Consider the following 23,521-nt stretch of genomic DNA (forward strand, 5'->3'; position numbering starts at 1 on the left):
AGTGTGACAAATGAGTAACTGCTTTTTACAGACTCCTGACATTAGTGCTTGTACTGAGTTCTTAGTTCTGTGTTTGGGTTATTATGGACTATTACAGAAATCAAAGGAAGAGAAAGGGTAACACAGGTGCAAATAAATATGTTACAGTTATTAAGTGACCCCAAAAGAATCACTGACTTCAACATTGTCATCCAAGAGACAGTTATAAACATAGTGTTACATGCCCTCACCACACAAGATGTTAGGGATTCAACCCACATTCTGTGGATTCAATCACATTCTGTTGATCAGGTACTGCACTGCTCACCACCATTTCTAATGGCCTTGTTTTTTCTGCCTTCATGATTAATAGTTCTATAACATCTCTTCTCGTGTTCATCAATTCTACAGTGATTTTAACTCTACTGTTCTGTCCATTTTGATGTGAGAACCTGCTGAACTAGCTTTTGTTTCCAACACTTTGAAGATTATTATTTAGGCATAAGAATCATTGTTCTGATTAAAGGTGCATTTTTCTTTACTCTTTGCAGTTGTAACTAACAGTGTCTGTAATATGTTTTTTTTTTTTTTTTTTTTTTTTTTTTTTTTTTTTTTTTTTTTTTTTTCCGTACAGATGCGGCCAGCCCTGAAGAAAGCAACATTTCATCTGGCATGGTCACCAGACTCCTTACCAGCTTCTGAAGCCATTTCACCACTACTGGAATACCTTGATGCACATCTTGTTGCCCTTAATGCGGCACTTCTGCCACGTAATTTTGAGCGCCTGTTGTCTGATGTGTGGCAGGTGTCATTGCTAGAGCTGGGTCAGCAGATGGATGGCAGTGCTGGGGTGTGCTTAATTGAGAGTTTCATTTCTATAGTCTTTATATGCATACAAAAAGTAAAAATATACAAATAGCAAGCCTATATATGAGGCATGTTCAGATAGTAAGTGTACTAGATTTTTATATTCTTTTAGAATAAGTGTATATGAAAAAATTTACAGGATATAGCTTATACACTTTTTCATAATTTTTTGTCCAAATAATCGCCATCCCTTTCAATGCATGTGGGGAATCATGGCACAGGATTCTTTATGCTCTCCTAAAACAATTCTCCCACCAGCTTCTTCCCCACTTCAGAACCTCTTTCTATGCCTGCTTGTTGGTTCAAAATTTAATTCTACTGACGTGGAATTCAGGGAAGTGAAAAGATGACAGTCTGAAGGTGACAAGTCAGGAATACTGGGGGTGGTTCAAAACATCCCAACAAAATGAGTTCAAGAGCATGAGGATGGGCTGTATGAGGATGGGCTGTCTCTCCTCTTGTCAGCATCCCTTCCTTTCATTTTGAATGCTACTTAAGAGAGAGAAAGAAAAGGATTCCCACAATATCATTCTGCATTGGTGGTCTTGTCCTGAGGCATAAATTGGCAATTATACCTTTTTGGTCCCTAAACACTGAGGCCATGATTTTTTTGCCACAAATTGTGGTTTTAAATTTTTTGGCAGATGGAGAATTGGTGTGATGCCACTGTGATGACTGTCTTTTTGTCTCACGCATGTAATGAGCCACCCATGTTTTGTCTCCAGTCACAGTAGAGCACAGAAAATCCCACCTTCCAGTTCAAGTTGCTGGAGGAACTCGCAGCCACTATTGACTCAGTTTTACTTGTGCTGCACTGCCAGTGTTCTGGGACCCATCTTGTGCACTTTTTTCCCATCATCCCAACGTTTTTTTGCGGTTGTCTCACACAAGAGAGTTCCAGAGAGTTGTGGAAACATTGCATAAATTTCATCGCCTGTCAGTTTGCAGTCTTATGAACAGTCTTATGAACAGTTTTTGCACCATTTCATCAGTCAGAGTGGAAGGTCTCCTCTGTTCATCATGAAGATTTATTGTGCCTCCACTACACTCCCCACACAACTTAAACACACTCATTTTGCTCATAACACCTTTGCTATAAACTGTTGTGATTCGCGAAAAAATTTCTGTAAGTGCTATTCCTTCTGTGAGTAGGAAGTGGATAACAGCATGAGAAGTTTCCATACTAATGTGTTCCTGTGATGATTGCTCTGGTCATGGAATCCCCCCCTCTACCACTCATTGTTGCCAATCCTCAAAAAGTAAAAAATACAGTCCATTACGGTCACAGTACACTTACCTTCTGAACAAGCCTCATATATAATGTGTGTGTAATGCTGAAAATTTGTGGGATGTTCATAAATAAGAACTTGTTCAATCACTTGTGCAAAATCAATATTTAATTATTATGATACACTTTCTATGCAATGTTTCTTGTTTATTGTGTAAACATCCCCTGCAAAATGACAATCAACTAAGAGCCGAGAGCCTGTTTTAAGTTATGCTATGTTATACTGTATGCATTCCCTCATACATACCAATTTCTAGGAGAAATAACTAACTTAAAAGTTTTAATTCAGCATAAGTACCTGTGAATTCACTGTCAGATTAGAAAACAGTGCCAGGAAGCAATCATTACGAATGTATACAAAACATGATTACAGAGGTAAAAATAAATAATTGAAGTTTCAAAAATTGCACTGGAACAAAATCAGTATTTTATTGGCTCAAGGCAAGGTGTAAAATGAGTCAAATGTCATGAAAATAAGATGACTACAGATGCACAAAATGTTCCTACAATGTAGCTTTTTTGCCAGTTATTGTAGCTCAGAACACCAGAGATATGCTGTTCAGTCTTAAACTATTTCTGCTGCTTTACGTGCCTTTACCAGTACAATTACCTTTTCAGGCTTCATTGCCAGCGCTTTCTGCAACTCTGTCAGTATTTTGAGTGAATGTTTCATGACCTATATGATATTAAAAAATGAAATGAAACTATTTCAGTTTCCCTGCATAGTTTCACTTTGGAAATGCTGTTAAAAGTAACAACTTTACAAAATATTACTCTACTAAATGACGGTTACTATTTTGACACTATGAATGTTGCCTGGTGACATGATGACATACATGTAGAAAAATTTCATAAGCAACATAAAAATATGGTTGACATTATTTCTGTACTTAGGTCAGCATTCTGTTCTGAATAATCTCTGTTTCATTTTGAATAGAAGAAAAAAATGTAGAAAGGTCCTAACTTTATAATTCAACACTGAAGAGCATTCTTCCTCTTGTGACATCTTTGTGACTGACACCAAATATTTCATCCCTTGCAAAGAATGAGAAATGCCTACATTCGCAGTTCAATAAAACATTTGTATCTTATCTTTCATTTAAATTTTTCAGTTCACCACAACCTGTTGCAGTCACATTTCCTTAATAAGTGCCTTATCATTAAATGGTCGTTTTGTTAGCACATTGCTGTGTGCCCACTCACAAGATCTATTTGCTTGCGACCATCCACAGGCATCCACCATTTCACATATGGACAGTTGATCAGGAACAGCCTGCTTTACAGTGCCGAAAAATGGGCAGACTTGATTCAATATATTTTATGAGATTTGCCAGGCATTCATGAATGTACCATTAAAAAATTAGTGCTAAACAATACATTATAAAAGCAGAGATATGTTTCACTTCATGAGAAATACTGAAAAGAAATCCAGCTAGCAAATGTGTTCTTGCTGTACTAAAGGCCAGATCCTCAACTCATATTAAGTCATATTTCAATGACTGTCTTAGGTTGTTAAGACTGTATAATTCCTTCTTTATTATCTTCCATTTAATCACAATATATTAATGAACTGGCTCTGAAATATTTAAGGTGCTAAAAGAAAATTATTTTGTAGACCTCAGTAAATACCAGTAGATTAATAAATATATTCTTTACTTATAAAGAAAGCAAAAGAAATACTTTACCAAGTCATAATATTACTGTATCTGTTTAACTAAGTTCATAATATTATTGTATTTGTTTGATTGCAGGACAAAATGCCCATGTTCTATGAGCGACTGTATGAAGCACTGGAAATCCTTGTGGATTTCTTCCATGCTGAGCAGAAAGGTTTACCCCTGGAACAATTGAAATCATGTATGTCAGTCAATAAACAGCTTAACATAACTATTAAAAATTATGAAGTGACAGCTACCTATATAGTGTTGAGAATCATTGTCATTACATATGAAAAATTACAAAATCATCATCCAATCTAATTATCTACGCAAAAGTACATTTTTCATATAAGATTTCAAAATTTGACCAGTGGAACTGAAAGATAGGAATTACTAAACTGGGTGTATTGGAGACCCATCACAGATCTCTAAGTCCTTTAAAATTACAGCATACTGGCACACTGTGCATTTGTGTTTAAAAATTCACTGGAATATGTGTGGCAGAAAAAAGATATGGACTACCATTGTGTTTGTATTTCTTCTTATGTACTTCAAATTGAAACATGATAAAAATGACTGATCATACTTCTTAATATGTTGATTGGTCATAGGGATTCCTATTTCACAATCATGTACATTGTGTTATTTCATATACTCAGCACTTTTTATTTTTAAAAATGCACTGGCAAGACCACATTTGCTGACTATCTAAACTAAGCTAAGTTGTTCAATTAAAGCCAGCCAAAAAAAGACTGGGTCACCTGTGACAGCAGCCATGTCGTATACCAGCTCTGCTGCAATCATTACATAGGTTTTTATGTTGACATGCCTACCAACCAGCTGTCCACCAGGATGAATGGCCACCACCAAACTGTGGCCAAGAGCAAAGTGGATCACACTGTGGCACGACATGCAGCTGAACATAACATCCTTGATTTCAATGGCTGCTGCACAACCCAGGCCATCCGTATTCTTCCCTCCACTACCAGGTTTTCTGAACTTTGCAGATGGGAGTTATCCTTACAACACATTCTCTACCCTCAAAATTATCCTGGCTTCAACCTACAGTAACCCACTGCCCCCACACTCTCCATCCGCTGTCTGTGCCTCTCCATCCTATTGCCTCCTTCCAACTCACATCCCATCTCTTCCTTACTGTGTGCTGCTCTCTGCTAACATACCCACTGATCTTTTCCCCTTCTCTGTTCCATTCCTTTTCAACTTCTCATATCCCTTTCCCCTCCCTCCCTGACAGCCTCATGACTCTGTGTCTGGCAGTCTTGTACTGCTGTCCTCTGATTCATGCATGGTCCACCAGACAGTACTCTTCTCTCTCTCCATCCATACCCTGCTATCATTTCCCCTTCCCCATCCCACTGTGAACTGCTGCTTTTGTTCAACACAAGAATTTCATTCTGCAGCCAAAGATAGCAGCCTAGTGTGTGTGAAGTGTGCTTGCTTTTGTGAATTTGTGTTTGTGTTTTCTTCTCAGAAGAAGGCTTGGGCCAAAAGCTCAGTGTGGAACAGGCTTTGGCCAAAAGCTCAGTGTGGAACAGTCTTTTCATTGTGCCTGCTGCAACTCAGTGTGTCATCTGTACAGAGATTAGCAATCTACCCTTTTCATAATGTTGTTGATATGCCAACAGTGCTTGGTCTTCACCAAAATACATTAGGATTCAAAATTCTTAGTAAAATCTGTTACTATATGCTATCCATCTTGAGCTGACTGGAATCCAATCTTAGTAAAATGTTTGCTGATATATGTAAAATTCTGAATAACATGGAAAACTTACAAGAAAGAATATGGATGAGAAACAGTGAGTGTTAAAAAAAAGTGGCAAGACTGGACACTCCCCAGGATATAATGTGCTTGACGTCATAAATAAGAAAGAATATTTGTACATAATGCACTGGAATATAAATGGCCTAAGTGCTCTCCCCCCCCATGAACCATGGACCTTGCCGTTGGTGGGGAGGCTTGCGTGCCTCGGCGATACAGATAGCCGTACCGTAGGTGCAACCACAACGGAGGGGTATCTGTTGAGAGGCCAGACAAACGTGTGGTTCCTGAAGAGGGACAGCAGCCTTTTCAGTAGTTGCAAGGGCAACAGTCTGGATGATTGACTGATCTGGCCTTGTAACAATAACCAAAACGGCCTTGCTGTGCTGGTACTGCGAACGGCTGAAAGCAAGGGGAAACTACAGCCGTAATTTTTCCCGAGGGCATGCAGCTTTACTGTATGATTACATGATGATGGCGTCCTCTTGGGTAAAATATTCCGGAGGTAAAATAGTCCCCCATTCGGATCTCCGGGCGGGGACTACTCAAGAGGATGTCGTTATCAGGAGAAAGAAAACTGGCGTTCTACGGATCGGAGCGTGGAATGTCAGATCCCTTAATCGGGCAGGTAGGTTAGAAAATTTAAAAAGGGAAATGGATAGGTTGAAGTTAGATATAGTGGGAATTAGTGAAGTTCGGTGGCAGGAGGAACAAGACTTCTGGTCAGGTGACTACAGGGTTATAAACACAAAATCAAATAGGGGTAATGCAGGAGTAGGTTTAATAATGAATAAAAAAAATAGGAATGCAGGTAAGCCACTACAAACAGCATAGTGAACACATTATTGTGGCCAAGATAGATATGAAGGCCATGCCTATCACAGTAGTACAAGTTTATATGCCGACTAGCTCTGCAGATGACAAAGAGATTGATGAAATGTATGATGAAATAAAAGAAATTATTCAGATTGTGAAGGGAGACAAACATTTAATAGTCATGGGTGACTGGAATTTGATAGTAGGAAAAGGAAGAGAAGGAAACATAGTAGGTGAATATGGAATGGGGGTAAGGAATGAAAGAGGAAGCTGCCTGGTAGAATTCTGCACAGAGCATAACTTAATCATAGGTAACATTTAGTTCAAGAATCATAAAAGAAGGTTGTATACATGGAAGAAGCCTGGAGATACTAAAAAGGTTTCAGATAGATTATATAATGGTAAGACAGAGATTTAGGAACCAGGTTTTAAATTGTAAGACGTTTCCATGGGCAGATGTGGAATCTGACCACAATCTATTGGTTATGAACTGTAGATTAAAACTGAAGAATCTGCGAAAAGGTGGGAATTTAAGGAGATGGGACCTGGATAAACTGACAGAACAAGAGGTTGTAGAGAGTTTCAGGGAGAGCATTAGGGAATGATTGACAAGAATGGGGGAAAGAAATACAGTAGAAGAAGAATAGGTAACTTTGAGAGATGAAGTAGTGAAGGCAGCAGGGGAGAAAGTTGATAAAAAGACGAGGGCTTATAGAAATACTTGGGTAACAGAAGAGATACTGAATTTAATTGATGAAAGGAGAAAATACAAAAATGCAGTAAATGAAGCCAGCAAAAAGGAAAACAAACGTCTCAAAAATGAGATCGACAGGAAGTGCAAAATGGCTAAGCAGGGATGGCTAGAGGACAAATGTAAGGATGTAGAGGCCTATCTCACTAGGGGTAAGATAGATACCGCCTACAGGAAAATTAAAGAGACCTTTGGAGATAAGAGAACGACTTGTATAAATATCAAGAGCTCAGATGGAAACCCAGTTCTAAGCAAAGAAGGGAAAGCAGAAAGGTGGAAGGAGTATATAGAGGGTCTATACAAGGGCGATGTACTTGAGGACAATATTATGGAAATGGAAGAGGATGTAGATGAAGATGAAATGGGAGATATGATACTGCGTGAAGAGTTTGACAGAGCACTGAAAGACCTGAGTCGAAACAAGGCCCCCGGAGTAGACAATATTCCATTGGAACTACTGACGGCCGTGGGAGAGCCAGTCCTGACAAAACTCTACCATCTGGTGAGCAAGATGTATGAAACAGGCGAAATACCCTCAGACTTCAAGAAGAATATAATAATTCCAATCCCAAAGAAAGCAGGTGTTGACAGATGTGAAAATTACCGAACTATCAGCTTAATAAGTCACAGCTGCAAAGTACTAACACGAATTCTTTACAGACGAATGGAAAAACTAGTAGAAGCCAACCTCGGGGAAGATCAGTTTGGATTCCGTAGAAACACTGGAACACGTGAGGCAATACTGACCTTACGACTTATCTTAGAAGAAAGATTAAGGAAAGGCAAACCTACGTTTCTAGCATTTGTAGACTTAGAGAAAGCTTTTGACAATGTTGACTGGAATACTCTCTTTCAAATTCTAAAGGTGGCAGGGGTAAAATACAGGGAGCGAAAAGCTATTTACAATTTGTACAGAAACCAGATGGCAGTTATAAGAGTCGAGGGACATGAAAGGGAAGCAGTGGTTGGGAAGGGAGTAAGACAGGGTTGTAGCCTCTCCCCGATGTTGTTCAATCTGTATATTGAGCAAGCAGTAAAGGAAACAAAAGAAATATTCGGAGTAGGTATTAAAATTCATGGAGAAGAAATAAAAACTTTGAGGTTCGCCGATGACATTGTAATTCTGTCAGAGACAGCAAAGGACTTGGAAGAGCAGTTGAATGGAATGGACAGTGTCTTGAAAGGAGGATATAAGATGAACATCAACAAAAGCAAAACAAGGATAATGGAATGTAGTCTAATTAAGTCGGGTGATGCTGAGGGAATTAGATTAGGAAATGAGGCACTTAAAGTAGTAAAGGAGTTTTACTATTTGGGGAGCAAAATAACTGATGATGGTCGAAGTAGAGAGGATATAAAATGTAGGCTGGCAATGGCAAGGAAAGCGTTTCTGAAGAAGAGAAATTTGTTAACATCCAGTATTGATTTAAGTGTCAGGAAGTCATTTCTGAAAGTATTCGTATGGAGTGTAGCCATGTATGGAAGTGAAACATGGACGATAAATAGTTTGGACAAGAAGAGAATAGAAGCTTTCGAAATGTGGTGCTACAGAAGAATGCTGAAGATTAGATGGGTAGATCACATAACTAATGAGGATGTATTGAATAGGATTGGGGAGAAGAGAAGTTTGTGGCACAACTTGACCAGAAGAAGGGATCGGTTGGTAGGACATGTTCTGAGGCATCAAGGGATCACCAATTTAGTATTGGAGGGCAGCGTGGAGGGTAAAAATCGTAGAGGGAGACCAAGAGATGAATACACTAAGCAGATTCAGAAGGATGTAGGTTGCAGTAGGTACTGGGAGATGAAAAAGCTTGCACAGGATAGAGTAGCATGGAGAGCTGCATCAAACCAGTCTCAGGACTGAAGACCACAACAACAACAACAACAACAAGTGCTGTCTTTTCAAACACAAGTTATAAAGTTGACAAACTACAAATTATTCTTTCTGAATGTAAAAATGACAAAATTATTTGCCTGAATGAACATTTGCTTACAGCTGATAATGTTAAAATACTTAATGAAATCAAAAATTTTGAAATAGTCAACAGCTTTTGTACTCAAGAGCAACCATGTGGATGCTCTTGCATATGTACTCATTCTGATATAAAATATGACATGATTGTAATTATTTGACTGAAGAGAGTGTATTTGAAAGCTGTTGTGTTGGGTGAAGGGACATAAATATTGTTGTAGTTTCTATTTATGGAGTACCAAAAAGGCTACAACTGAAGCTTTTCTGGTCAGATTTCAGTGCCTGCTTGAAAAATCCAATAAAGAAAAAAGGAAGGAAATTGTAGTGGCAGCTGACTTCAACATTAATATTGTAGTTCAAAGCAATGATGTGTCCAAATTCTCTGACATAATATGCAGTCAATGACCTGTACTGATGATATTTTAACAAATTATATGTTTGAAGGTATTTATAAATGTTGCTTAGATTTAGTAATCTCTGATCACTCTGCATTATTCATTGACAAAGAAATTTCATGTAACAAAAGCCATATAAAAACAAACCTCAATTTTTAAAAAATCAATTGTATTTAGCTATGCGTTAAGAGAAGCAGAATGGTCTTATGACAGCTATATTTCAAGTAGTAGTAACTTTGATAACTTTTTAAGTAGCTTTCTTGAAACATTTATGGAAACTTATCCATTTAGAACTACATATAATAAGATGACTAGTAATCTTATATGGATAACTCAGGTTATAAAAATTGCTTGTGTCGAGAAGAGGCAACTCCACAGCGAACTGAAATATAATAAAAGTAGGCATTTTACTGAGTAGGCCGGACATTATAAAGCTATATTTTAAAAAGTTGTGAAGGCAGCTAAACAAATGACAAACAATAAGTTCATTTTACAACATTCAAGTAAGACAAAGACAATGTGGCCCACTGTCAGATCAGAGTAGGAAGCTTGGGGTAAGAGATGGCGGGGAGGGGGGGGGGGAGGGACTCTAGAACTCATATTCTGCCAGTGATGGTACAGGATACAGTTTTGGTAGCAATGTCAAATATATTAACATTTTGGAACATGGAGCACTGCGTAGACCACGATGTGGAGATAGGGAGAACTGCAGGGGTGGCAGGCATATATTCCATTGGCCTCAGCCACACGTTGTAATGATGAATTGATACTGTCAGATGTTGGTGGGAGTAGAGTTGATCATGACGCCAATGCCACTGGAAGCTTTATGTTTATGTGGAAAACATGTGATAGCTTCATGTTCTTATATTTGTAGAGGTACCCACCATAGATTTTGTCCATAGTGACGAGGACACAGTGCCTCTGCTGGAGAATCATGGACTAGATTGTGTCCTGTCATGCATCTGTGGATATAGTTGGTGGAGAAGAGTCAGCAGGGCTCAGCTATAGAGTAGCTCCACTGCACTGTACTAGCTGATGATGGAAGCCTTTTATGTGTTCAAAAACTTTGTTGGAGCATCGTCAGTTGATGTGGGCCAGACAGTTATCTTCAAGTTATCATTAAGAGTCCAGACCATTTGTTTAGCTCCTCCGTTTGAGTGCTGGAGAAGAGGAGCTGGAAGCAGATGTTTAATTCTGTGATGTTTGGAAAAGATGAAGAAGGCTGACAATGTAAATTGTTACTATTTATGGAATATTCCATCAGTTCTTAGAGGAACATAGACACATTAATAACTTGAATAAAATTTATTATAGTGGGATGTTAATACATTGTACTGAAGTTATTAAAATGTAAATTGTGGTCCTCTGTCAGATGCAAATGTATGAGGAAGATCTTCAGTGGTGATATTTGTGTGAGGGCCTGGGCAGTCATTTCTGTCATTTCACTTTGTAGGCAATGTATGTATGGGAATTTAGATTAGGCTTAAAGACTGTGATTCACATGACATTGAAAAACAGGACCTGCAAAGTTGATGTGAATGCAGTTGTATACACCTGCTGGTTGTGTTCATTAAGAAAACACTTCAGTTAGTGCATGTCTTTAGTGGGTTTTAATGTTCTGTGTTATTGATTTTCTTATTGATTACTGGCCAGCAAACATGGTGGCAAACCTTGACTCCCATATGGATGGTATTCCAATAACCTGCTTCGAGCAGTGATTGAATCTTGGTCTGAAGATTGTGTGGAATTACCATGAGATGAGAGTGATGCTTCATTGCTATCAAGAGCTCTTTCTCAGAGTATAATATGATGTTTCAGAGCAAAGCATTCTCTTAATGGTGATGACAACTGGAGTGGTAGATGTTCTGGGCAACCTGTCCCTGGTTCTTTCGGGACACATTTCTGTGATTTATTTGCAACTGCAGAAGTAATGACTGAAAATTCTTCAGGCAGAAAGTGTGCTTCTGATTTAACTAAACGGATTATTCTTTCCAGAGTGATTTTTCATGTTTAATATTCTTTCCCAATCAGTATGCAATGAAGTTAAATGTCAAAGTATATGCATTTTAGGTATAAATACACACCATACTTGCACAACTTAATTACCACTAGGAATAAATTATTACAAGCAAATTATGTTTTACTTATCTTTCACTCATGCTTCCTGTTTGTTATTTTTGTTACATGATGATTCTAACATTTTTTCTATGCACTTTTCGCCATTTATTGTCATCAGATCAGCTGTTCACAGTACCATTTAGGTTGAAAGCCAAACAGAGACTCACTAACACAGTATGAGAATCACCAAAGTATTTTTGCAGGATAAAAGCAAAACACAGATTCAGACTGAGTCTGAGATACATTTGGAGTGTACCATCAAACAATGGAAAATCCAGGAAGGAATGTAACAATATTAGAGAAGGAAAGTTGCTACTCACCATATAATGGATGCCGAGTCGCAGATAGGCACAAAAAACAGATTCTCACAATTATAGCTTTCGGCCATTAAGGCATTTTGTCAACAATAGACACAATCACCCACACACACACACACACACACACGCACACACACACGACTGCAGTATCAGGAACTGAAAGCCTCCCCCCTCTAGAAGCATGAAGTGCTCCTGCATATCTTGCTCGGCTAACACTCTGGAAGATGATTTCTTCCTTATCAAATTCAATATTAGTGCCCACAAATGACCTGGAGAGTGCATCTCCATCAGTGTGGTGTGATACAGATTTGAAGACAATCTTACAGTTGTAGATTAATAGAAATAGAGCCCACATATGTATGCATTGTGCTGTTTTTATCTGGCAATGATGAGCAGGAGCTGAATAATGCCAGTATAAGTTTTTGGTATATTATTAAGTACAAATATATCCCATAGAAATATATGTGTGAAATTTTTTCCTTGTGTTACTTATTTTAAGTGCCACTTTCTGTATATCTGAGTAATTTTGTTGCACAGAATAAAAGATTCTTTAAATAAAATCTCTATTGAGTGTTTGGACTGATCGTTTATTTATTTGATTAAACTTTATTGTGAGCTGCCTATGGCCAGTATTAGTGGCTTTATGGTTGAATATGTTGTTAAAATGCTTTTATTAATAAGTGATAAGGTCTCTCACATTTTCAGGTTATGTGGACTGCCTTCTCTTTTTTTAAGTTTATTGAGGGAATATGAACTTTGCACAATGTCAGAATTAAGCTAGGCTTAATAATTAAGTTTCTCAATAAAATATTGGTCTTCTTTTATATCCTGTGGAGGAATGTTGTTTGATCAGTTCCCGAAGATGTTTTTGCATTAAGAGAATGCCCTGTTTTCTAAGTCTACATCTCAGGTATTTAGTCAATTTTTGGTAAAATAGTCAGTTCTGCAGGCTGCACTTCAGAGACAGCTTGGAACAGAAGTTGGGATTGTGGAAGATTCTGGCAGGTGTTTGCACCTATGATGATGAGAATGTCATCAAATCAATCTGAAACAATATTTTTTTCTCATAATCAGCAAGTTAACTAATAGCTTTCGAGAATTTCACGGCTCAGCATCATTAAGTCAGCTCATTTCTTTTCTGTGTGCATAATTACACACACTTCATCAGGTAAAACTTTGTCCATTTTCTTGCCATGGAAGCATGCTGCATTTTCATGTGAACAATGATGTTTAGGCTATTTTGCGAAACAGTCTGAGTAAGACAAAAGAGGGTTTTATTGAGGATGTATAACCAAGAAGCTTTTGGAGAGCTATGAATTATATTCATAATAACACTGTTTCTATGTCACTGTAAGACTTCCGTTAAAGTTGTCACTTCTGAATACTGTCCTCTGTTCTCTTGAACTTCCTGCTTTACTGAGCTGTCTCTTTATATTCATTCAGTTTAATCAACTGAACTGCAGCATGTTGTGGAATTCTGGCCAATATTCTTTTTCTATTTCTGTAGCTAACTCAAAATCTTGTGCAGTTTGTAGAGTGTAATCTAGTAACAGGTCATGTTTGTGTTGGTCATGTCAGCACATAAAGTTACTATACCAATATAGACCTTTTAATTATAAAGTCCACTCATGTGGACTCTGATGGTTACTTTTTGTATCTGTAGAATCTGAGTTGACAGTGCACAATGTGGATTTTAAGATCATGATATGTTGCTAACATTTCACCAGTTTATCTAGATACTGTAGAGAACAAACCTTTCTAAAAAGACATAGAACTTTGTGAATAGACCAGAATAGAAAAAAATATTTGAACTTCTCAGTCTATTCTCTTACATAGCTGTGAAGTGATAAAGTATTTCATGCTGATACATTTTCCAACTGTTGATTTCTCAGAAGAAAGGGTATTTTGGGACTGTCAGTTTAGGTGACACTGTTACTGTTTATGTCACTAGTTGTTGGTGAGTGGTTGATCATCTGTTACTTTTGTAGTTCAGCTTCTTGTTGTTGCATTTCCACCTACTTTTGTTATCTTGTTGCTTTACCACTGCTGTGTCCATGAGTCTAAATCCTCATCACCAGTGTTGCATTGTCCATTAATTAAACATGACATTTTCAATTTTTAAGTTTTATTTGAGGGCTAAAAGCACAAATTCTTTATAGTATTTATTTTTCATTCTTTTCATCACTGTTGGAAGTTACAATAGATAACTGAAACATATAATTTATAACATTTACAATGCTTAAACGTTTACTATTAAACTCAAAAGGGAAGAGTTATAATACACTGTCATCAAGGGAAGTGAAATATATATAAAAAGAAGTGATTGAGATTTCAAGTGAGCCAGATGAATTTATATGCTGTTGCTCTATCATGATTGATTTATTCTCTGTTAGTAATTAACTATTAATAAGTAGAACAATTGTTAATCCTTTTTACTTTTGCATTTTTTCTGTGCATTTGATTCAAATTTATAAAACTTAGGATTTAATACAGTTTTTTTAATTTGCATGCTTGGGAAGTGCACAGCATTTCTGATTTCACCAGTACAGTTTTTGTCTCATTTTCCTTTCATATTAAGTCTTTACTTCCATTTTATAATAAATTTTGTTTTATTAATGCATGATGATGTACATAACAGCAACATATTGGAGTGTGGAACAACGTCTGCAGTATCACAAGACAGACACAGAAGGTCTGATAAACCTGTATTACCAACAACGGTTGCAAGATCAGCTGGCAACAGAAAGCACCGAGTACGGCGTTCTTTCAGTGCGTGCTTACTTCAACCATGACTCCCTTTGTGTTGAAGTTCTGAATGCACGTGATGTCATTCCTCTGGATCCAAATGGTCAGTAATTATTTATAATTTATTCAACAATTAGTAACTGTCAATTGTATAAGCAACACACCTACATTTAAAACCAATAATATAAAGTGGTTATAAATATACTTAAGGTCTAGAGTCACAAACTGCACAAACTGAAGTGTCTGTGGAAGTAAGTACTCCAGTCTAATAGTATTTATGAATTTCAAACATTATGGTTGCATTGTTAGGAACAAAGGAGCAAAAAGTGAATGAGGTAACTCAGCGAGAAAAGAAGTAGCAGCAAAGTAAAACAAATAATTTGTAATCCTGTACCAAGAAATCTTCTCGTTTTTTCCCTGTTATATTTAGTGTGTATGAAGGAACTTCTATTTTGGAGAATCTTTGATCTCTTTATTTACTTAGCGCAGTGAATTGAATCAGTGAATGTGATTGGAAAACATCCTTAAATGTTAGTACTGCAAAATAAATCAACAATTTTCTCCTGTCAGCCTGTTTTCTGACTTGAACCTGCTTTCAGCGCACAATCATACTCAGCCATCCAAACATTATGACATATGTGGTAGTCATACAATGAAAGACCTGGACTGTTAGGCAAATATTTTCCAGCCATATCTCTCACCAGTTCCATAGTACATCAGAAGACATTATCATAGAAATGGACAATGTTCTTGAAAAGCATTTCACAGTGTTTGAACTCTACTCATTTCAGCTCGTACTGTGGAATTTCTAACAAGCAAAAATGACATGCAAGTGTCAAAAACAAGATTTAACAGCACATGTACGGTTTTTCGAGGTCATAAAAGTTCCAGGACAGGTTTTTTTTACAAATAGAAAATTGTGTTTACCAAGTAATAATCCTGGCTCCTATCAGAGTTCAGCTATTTACACACAGTTGCCAACATTTCTGGAGGTTTTGGAAGCTAGCAGGCAAATTTTCAGCTGTGATGATTGTAATCTCAATTGTCACAGCCCATTAGTTGTTTGTGATATCTTGATGAAGCTCTCATTTCAGACGGCTTTTCATTCATGGAAACAAGAAAAAATTGCAAGGTGAGAGGACAGGTGAATATGCCAGGTGTGGAATGGCAATAAGAGAAGGCCTGGTCAGATATGTAGTCCTGCAAAATTATCATGCAGTAATAACCAGTCCTGAGAATACTACAAACCAGGGTGGCAACATTGCAGTGCTTGTCGAAAATGTTTCAAGACTTCAGTGTAAAAGTTTGGTTCACTGTTTGTCCTGGAGGAACATACTCAAGGTGAACTGATCCTTTACTATCAAAGAATGCAATCAACAATGTCTTTGTCCTTGAAAGTTGTCATTTGACTTTTTTCAATGCTGGTGATCCAGGACTCAGCCATTCAGTACACTGATGCCTTGTGTGAGGGTCATGCTGGTAGCACCAACTTTCATCCCCAGCAATAGTCTTTGAGAGAAATTTTATTTTATTTTACTTTACTTTATTTTACACATCTAGTTCTGCAGGACCAAATTGAGGAGCAAATCTGGAATGTGTCAGAACATGAAATTACAACATAAAAGTAATAACAGATAAAATAAAATGTTCATAAACCCAAAAAAAGACAAGTCATAAGTGTATGTAAATGCAGTCAACAATATAACACAGGAATCAGCTTAATTTTTCAAGAAACTCCTCGATAGAATAGAAGGAGTGACCCAGGAGGAAACACTTCAGTTTCAATTTGAAAGCATATGGATTACTGCTGAGATTTTTGAATTCTTGTGGTAGCTTATTGAAAATGGATGCAGCAATATACTGCACACCTTTTTGCACAAGAGTCAAGGAAGTGTGATCCAAATGCAGATTGGATCTCTGCCTAGTATTAAATGAGTGAAAGCTGTTAATTCTTGGGAATAAGCTGATATTGTTAACAAGAAATGACAGTAAAAATATATGTGATGAGAAGCCAATGTCAGAATACCCAGACTAGTGAACAAGGGTCGACAAGAGGTTAGCAAACTTACACCACTTATTGCGCAAACTACCCATTTTTTAGCCAAAAATATGCTTTGAGAATGGGAAGACTTATCCCAAAATATAATACCGTATGACATAAGTGAATGAAAACAAGCAAAGGTGACTATTTTTAGTCTCGACCTATCACTTCTTTTAGATATCATTCACATAGTAACAATGGTAGTATTAAGTCCTTGAACAAGATCCTGAATGTGGGCTTTCCATGACAGTTTACTGTCTATCTAAAGACCTAGAAATTTGAACTGTTCAGTTTCACTAATCATATGCCCATTCTGTGAAATTAAAACATCAGGTTCTGTTGAATTGTGTGTTGGAAACAGTAAAAACTGAGTGTTACTGTCATTTAGCGTTAGTTTGTTTTCTACAAGCCATGAACTTATGTCATGAACTGCACAATTTGAAATAGAGTTGCACACAACATCCTTTACTACCAGGCTAGTGTCATCAGCAAACAGAAATATTTTATAATTACCTGTAATGCTATAGGGCATATCATTTATATAAATAAGGAGTAGGAGTGGCCCCAGTACTGATCACTGGGGCATCCGCTATTTGACCGTGCCCCACCCAGACCCCACATCTCAACCACTCTAAACACCATCAATAATGACCTTTTGCCGTCTGTTGTTAAAGAAAGAAGCGAACCAATTGGGAGCTACTCCCCGTATTCCATAATGGTCCAACTTCTGGAACAATATTTTGTGATCAACACAAACACCTTAGTTAACTCAAAAAAGATGTCTACCATTTGAAACCTTTTGTTTAATTCATCCAGTAGCTCCGAGAGAAAAGCGAGTATACCATTTTCAGTTGTTAAACCACTTCTAAAGCCGAACTGTACTTCTGATAGCAAATTATGTGAAATAAATTGATCAATTATCCTTACATACACAGCCTTTTCAAAAACTTCAGCAAACACTGATGGCTTAGAAATAGGTCTAAAATTGTCTACATTATCCCTTTCTCTATTCTTATAAAGCAGCTATACTACGGAGTACTTTAATCGTTCAGCAAATTGGCCATTCTTAAAGGAAAAATTACAAATATGGCTCAGTACATGGCAAACATGTACAGCACAGTACTTTAATATTCTGCTAGGCACTCCATCATATCCATGAAACTTCTCAATCTTCAGTGATTTAATTATTGACTCAATCTCCCCCTCGTCAGTGTCACAGAATAGTATTTCAGGAATTTCCAAGAGAGTTATATGATTCCCTGTAGAAACTAAGTTTTTATTTCATTCACCAGCAATGCCCAGAAAATGATTGTTAAGTACTATATATATGTGACTTATCAGTAACAGAAATATTTTACTACGAACTGACTTTATAGTGTCGACCTTGTGCTGCTGGCCAGGCACTTCCTTCACAACTGACCATATAGTTTTAATTTTCTCCAATGAATTAGCTATTCTATTTTCATACCACATACTCTTTGCCTTCCGAATAACATTTTTAAGCACCTTACAATACTGTTTGTAATGGGCTACTGTAGCTGGATTGTGACTTCTTCTAACATTTTGATATAATTCCCACTTTGTTTTTATATGATATCTTTATCCCACTAACCAACCACCCAGGCTGCCTTTTACTGCTAGTACCCTGTTTAAAATACTCTAATGGAAAACAACATTCAAAGAGCATGAGAAAGGAAAGCACTATATTTGTCATCAATGTTATCAGCACTATAAACATCCTGCCACTCTCATTCCTTAATAAGGCTTAAGAAACTCTCTGTTGCAATTGGATGAGATTTCTTATATAGTTCATAATTATATAAAACATTTGTTTGACTACAAAAACCTATTTGCATTAAAATTTGTGCCCGTGGTCTGAAAGGCCATTCACTCTTTTACTAACAGAATGTCCATCTAGTAATGAAGAATGAATAAAAATATTATCTATGGCTGTGCTACTGTTACCCTGCCCCCTGGTTGGAAAAAATACATAGTCTACATCAGATCATATGAGTTTAGGAGATCCTCCAACTTCCTTTTTCCTGCACAATCACATGCAAAATTAATATTGAAGTCAGCACATTTAACTCATTTTTGTTACTTCCTATAAAGTGGACCAAGAACCCTTCCAGCATGAGCAGAAATGCTCTGAAGTCAAGAGTTAGAGGATCTATAAACAACAACAATTAGAAGTTTAGTTTTACTAAATTCAGTTGGCCATATGCAACATTCAGATACCTGTTCTGTGCAGTGCCATGATATGTCTATGGACTCAAATGGACTTCTGTTTTTTTATGTACATGGCCACTCCCTCACTACACAAAGAACTCCTTGAAAAACAGCCAGCTAATCTGTATCCTGGTAAAGGAATTGCCAGACTCTTTAAATTGTGCTCTGATATACCAGTAATGTCAGAGTCAACATCTATAAGCAGTTCACTAACTTTATCTCTAATACCTCTTATATTTTGATGAAATATGCTAATTTCTTCTCTACTTGAATACCTGACCTCCTCTGAAGGTGATTCCTTTGTTAGACGGACTTTTTTTAAGCAGGTATACCTATCAATTGACTTCAATCTAAAAAAGGTGCAGCTTTAACACCAACTACTACCGGAATCTTTCCATGAGTGATCCCACCATCACCCACTACACTGTCACCTTTAAGCTTTGCCAGCCTCCCCTTCCCATACCTATTGTGGTGTAGGCCATGCCTTGTGAGACCCTATCTATTTATAGACTCAGCTGGCACCACTGCAATTGAGCCATGCCCTCTGCCATCAGTGCCTTCTCCAGCCCCATGTTAACATGCCTAGTGGCAGCATTAAGATGAGGCTGATCGTGACACTGAAAAAACTGCGCAAAGTCCAGATTAGTGCCACCAGTTTCAGTAGCTATCTTCACCAGGTCACCACTTACATCATATTCCCCATCTCTCTCAAAAATATTCCTTGCTCCAACCAAAATCACTACCTGATACTCTTTTGTAAAATTCCTACGTAACTCCCCTATGTTAACAGTTACCTGAGCCAACCCTGCCATAGGCTTCACTATGCTGGTGACCTGGTACTCACTCTCCAACGTTTCCTGCAACTGCTGGCCCACACCTCTGCCATGCAACTCTGACAGTTGGTCGAATCTATTAGTTTTATTCAAAGTGTGTCTGGATATCTCCTCCTAGCTGCCTTCTTACCAACTGTTGCTTCCCATTCCCCAGTGCCCTTCATACTCCTCAACCAATCTAGTCCCTCCTTTGCATCTTGTAACTGCACCTGAAGGGTGCAGATCTTACGCTCCTGCTCCTCTATCAACTTATTTCTGCTACAAATTCTGCACTTCCAGTTTCACATCTTGCTCTGCTCAGTAGTTCAGCAGAAATTCTTCATATTTCCTCTTTCTGTTCATCTGTTAGTGTGTGAGGATGAGTTTTGCATTAAGTTTCTGTTTCCCTAAATCCTTGCCGCTACAGTGAGCCAACCATTACCATGAGTAAATGTATCATTAATGTCAATGCTGAAATTAAGTCTACATCCACAGAAAATACATGGTCCATCGACAAGTGCAGTAGCAGCAGTATTTTTCAGTGTATTCTTCTTGTCTGCAGCAGATGTTGTGAATTCAATGTTCTCAATTGTTTTATAAATTGTGTGTCTGGAGCGACGATGATATCTTCTGTAAGGCATCTTGGCAGGTGTATCGTCGTCGCTCCAGACACACAATTTATAAAACAATTGAGAACATTGAATTCACAACATCTGCTGCAGACAAGAAGAAGAATACACTGAAGAATACTGCTGCTACTGCACTTGTCGACGGACCATGTATTTTCTGTGGATGTAGACTTAATTTCAGCATTGACATTAACGATACATTTACTCATGGTAATGGTTGGCTCACTGTAGCCATTGTACGAGGTGGTACAGGTGTATCTACTGTTCCAGGATTTGAAAGTTTTGTAGACAGAGACATTATTGCATATCGCACCTATCATATTGGAGAACTTGCAAATAAAGACTTTGGTAAATCTGTGTATATGTCCCCTTCCCCATTGTCATTGTATACACGTAACAGGAGAAAAATATCTGTAAATGAGTCTGTATTCATTTGGATTAAAGGAAAAGGTGTATGTGAATATGTAAAGTTTGTTGGTGATTGTACTTTGTATTTTCATAAATAATTCACTTAACTAAAGATCTGTTTATCATGTTTTGACTTACAAGTAGCTCTCATTGTGGTGACTTAAAGAGTTGGATTTATGCTTATTTTAAATTCTTTCAATTCCTCTTGTCTTGTGGAATTTTCTTCTGGGGCAGTTGATGCACTGGTACATTAGATAAAATATTTATTCAGCAGAAGTAAGTTGTAAGAATATTGCGTAAAGTAGATAACCATGCACTTTCTCCTTATGGAATGGTATGTTGCTAATAATTAAAAAAATGTTTCAGTTTAACCAGTCACTGTAAAGAAATTTCTCAACAAACAGAGACTACTGCATAATAGATGTAAAACAAAGTGTAGAGCTATAGATAGAGAGATATTGAATGAAATATGTTTAGCTGTCAAGAGAGCAATACATGAAACCCTCACTGACTATTGTAGCAGAATATAGTCAAACCATGTTTCACATAACCCAAAAAGATTCTGGTAATGTGGTAAGGCTGTTGGTGGCACCCAAGTTAGTGTCTAGTCATGCAGATGAGACAGAAACTAAAATTGAGGGCAGCAAAGGAAAAGCAGAATTCTTAACTCCATTTTTTTATGTTCTTTTACAAAGGAAAACCCAGAGAGTGAAGTAAGCATTAGTATCAGTGGTATTGAGAAACAACTGAAATAATTAAAACCAAACAAAGTTTCAGAGCCTGATGGAATCCCAAACTGGTTCTATACCCAATTTGCGGCAGTATGAACACCTGTGTTAACTATATGAGGTCCTACCCAAAATATCTGAGAATTTCATAGTAAAAATCAAAGAACTATACTTACATCCTAATGTCCTCTGTCACCTTCAAACTAGCCACCTCGGGTATGTATGCAATGATCCTAGCATTGTTCCCATTTTTTGGAAGCACTTTTGGAAGTCCACAGGGGTGAAGGGTGCTCATGACCCATTGCAATTCCACTTGGATGTCTTCATTTGAGTCATAATGTCGCCCTTTCAACATAATTTTCATCTTTGAGAACAGTTACAGGTTGCAGTGGGATAGGTGTGGTGAGTTTCAAGGGTTGGGGACAATTGCCATGTTGTTTTTGGCCAGGAATTCCATCACATCGATCAAAGTGTGCACATATGCATTGTCATGATGCACCAGCCAGTCTTTCTCTTTCCACAACTTTTCCTGTTTCCACCAAACATTTTTCCTCAATTGCCTCAAAACCTTACAGTAAAATTGCCTGTTGACAGTCTGACCAAGTGGAACAAAACATGCACCACTACAACTCACAGGTGCATGTGCCGAATATGACACAACTTTGTGCCGCAGTAACTAAGACGTGTACCTCAAGACATCTAGCAGCAGAATGTCATACTGCTGCTGGTTTGGCTGGTTCAATGAAATTCTTGGATAGTTTGGGTAGAACCTCATAATATGTCATAGATCCTTCGAACAAAAGACCGAGCCCAGTAGTTGGAAAAAGTGCATATCACATCCACTTGCATGAAGAATAGTAGAAGTGATGCACAAAATTGCCATTCAATATCTTTGACATCTATTTGTTCTAGAATCTTAGAACATATTCTCAGCTCAAACATAATGAGATATCTCAAACAGAATGACCTCCTCCATACCAGCCAGCATGGATTCCAAAAATGTCAGTCATGTAAAACCCAGCTTGCACTTTTATCACATGATGTAGTGAAAGCTTTGGATCAAGGCAGTCAGGTATTTGCAGTATTTCTTGATGCCCGAAAAGCATTTGACTCAGTACAACACATATGGCTATTATCGAAAGCACAAGTGTTTGGGGTATCAAGCAAAATGTGTGACTGGATTCAGAATTTTTTGGTATTGAGGCTGGAACAAGTTAACTTGGATGGAGGGTCATCTACAGATGTAGAAGGAACTTCAGAATTGTCCCAGGGAAATGTGTTGGCACCCTTGCTGTTCATGTTGTACTTGAATGACATTGTGGACAGTATTAATAATAATAATAATTAGAAGAAGCTCAGATTTTTTGCAGATGATGCAATTATCTATCATGAAATACTGTCTGAAAGAAGCTGCATAAATATTCAGTCAGATCTTGATACAATTTCAGAGTAGTGCCATAAATGGAAACTTGCTGTAAATTTTCAGAAGTGTATAATTGTGCACTTCACAAAATGAAAAAAATGTAATATTCCATGACTACAACATCAGTTAGAATCAGTTAACTGATAGAAGTACCTATGTGTAACTCTTTGTAGGGATATGAAATGGAATGATGACATATGCTCAGTTGTGGATAAAGCGGGTGGTAGACTTTGGTTTATTGGTGAAATACTGTGGGAATGCAATCAGTCTACAAAGGAGGTTGCTTACAAATTCTTCATTCAACCCATCCTAGAAAACTTCCTAAGTGTGTAGAACCCGTATCATAAAGGACTAACATGGTATACTGAATGTGGATGGAGAAGGACAGCACAAATGGCCAAAGGTTTGTTTGATCCATGGGAGAGTGTCACAGAGATGGTAAAGAAACTGACTTGGCAGACTCTTGAAGACAGAGGAGACATACTTAGAAAGTTTCAGGAACCAGTTTTAAATGATGAGTTTAACCCCCTGTGTATCACTCCTGTAGGTTTTGTGAAGGCAA

General features: G+C 37.5%; 1 protein-coding gene across 1 annotated transcript in view; it reads left to right on the forward strand.

Moving 5' to 3' along the window:
• LOC124788796 (BAI1-associated protein 3) overlaps positions 1–23,521 on the forward strand; it is a gene marked incomplete at its 5' end in the record, with an annotated part of 518,896 nt that overhangs the window by 415,339 nt on the left and 80,036 nt on the right. Inside the window, 3 exons of the mRNA XM_047256078.1 lie at positions 614–829; positions 3,886–3,991; positions 14,583–14,792. Of these exons, the coding sequence (XP_047112034.1) occupies positions 614–829; positions 3,886–3,991; positions 14,583–14,792 (532 nt within the window). The remainder of the gene's footprint in view (positions 1–613; positions 830–3,885; positions 3,992–14,582; positions 14,793–23,521) is intronic.

Source organism: Schistocerca piceifrons, chromosome 3, assembly GCF_021461385.2.
Source record: "Schistocerca piceifrons isolate TAMUIC-IGC-003096 chromosome 3, iqSchPice1.1, whole genome shotgun sequence".
Classification (NCBI taxonomy): domain Eukaryota; kingdom Metazoa; phylum Arthropoda; class Insecta; order Orthoptera; family Acrididae; genus Schistocerca; species Schistocerca piceifrons.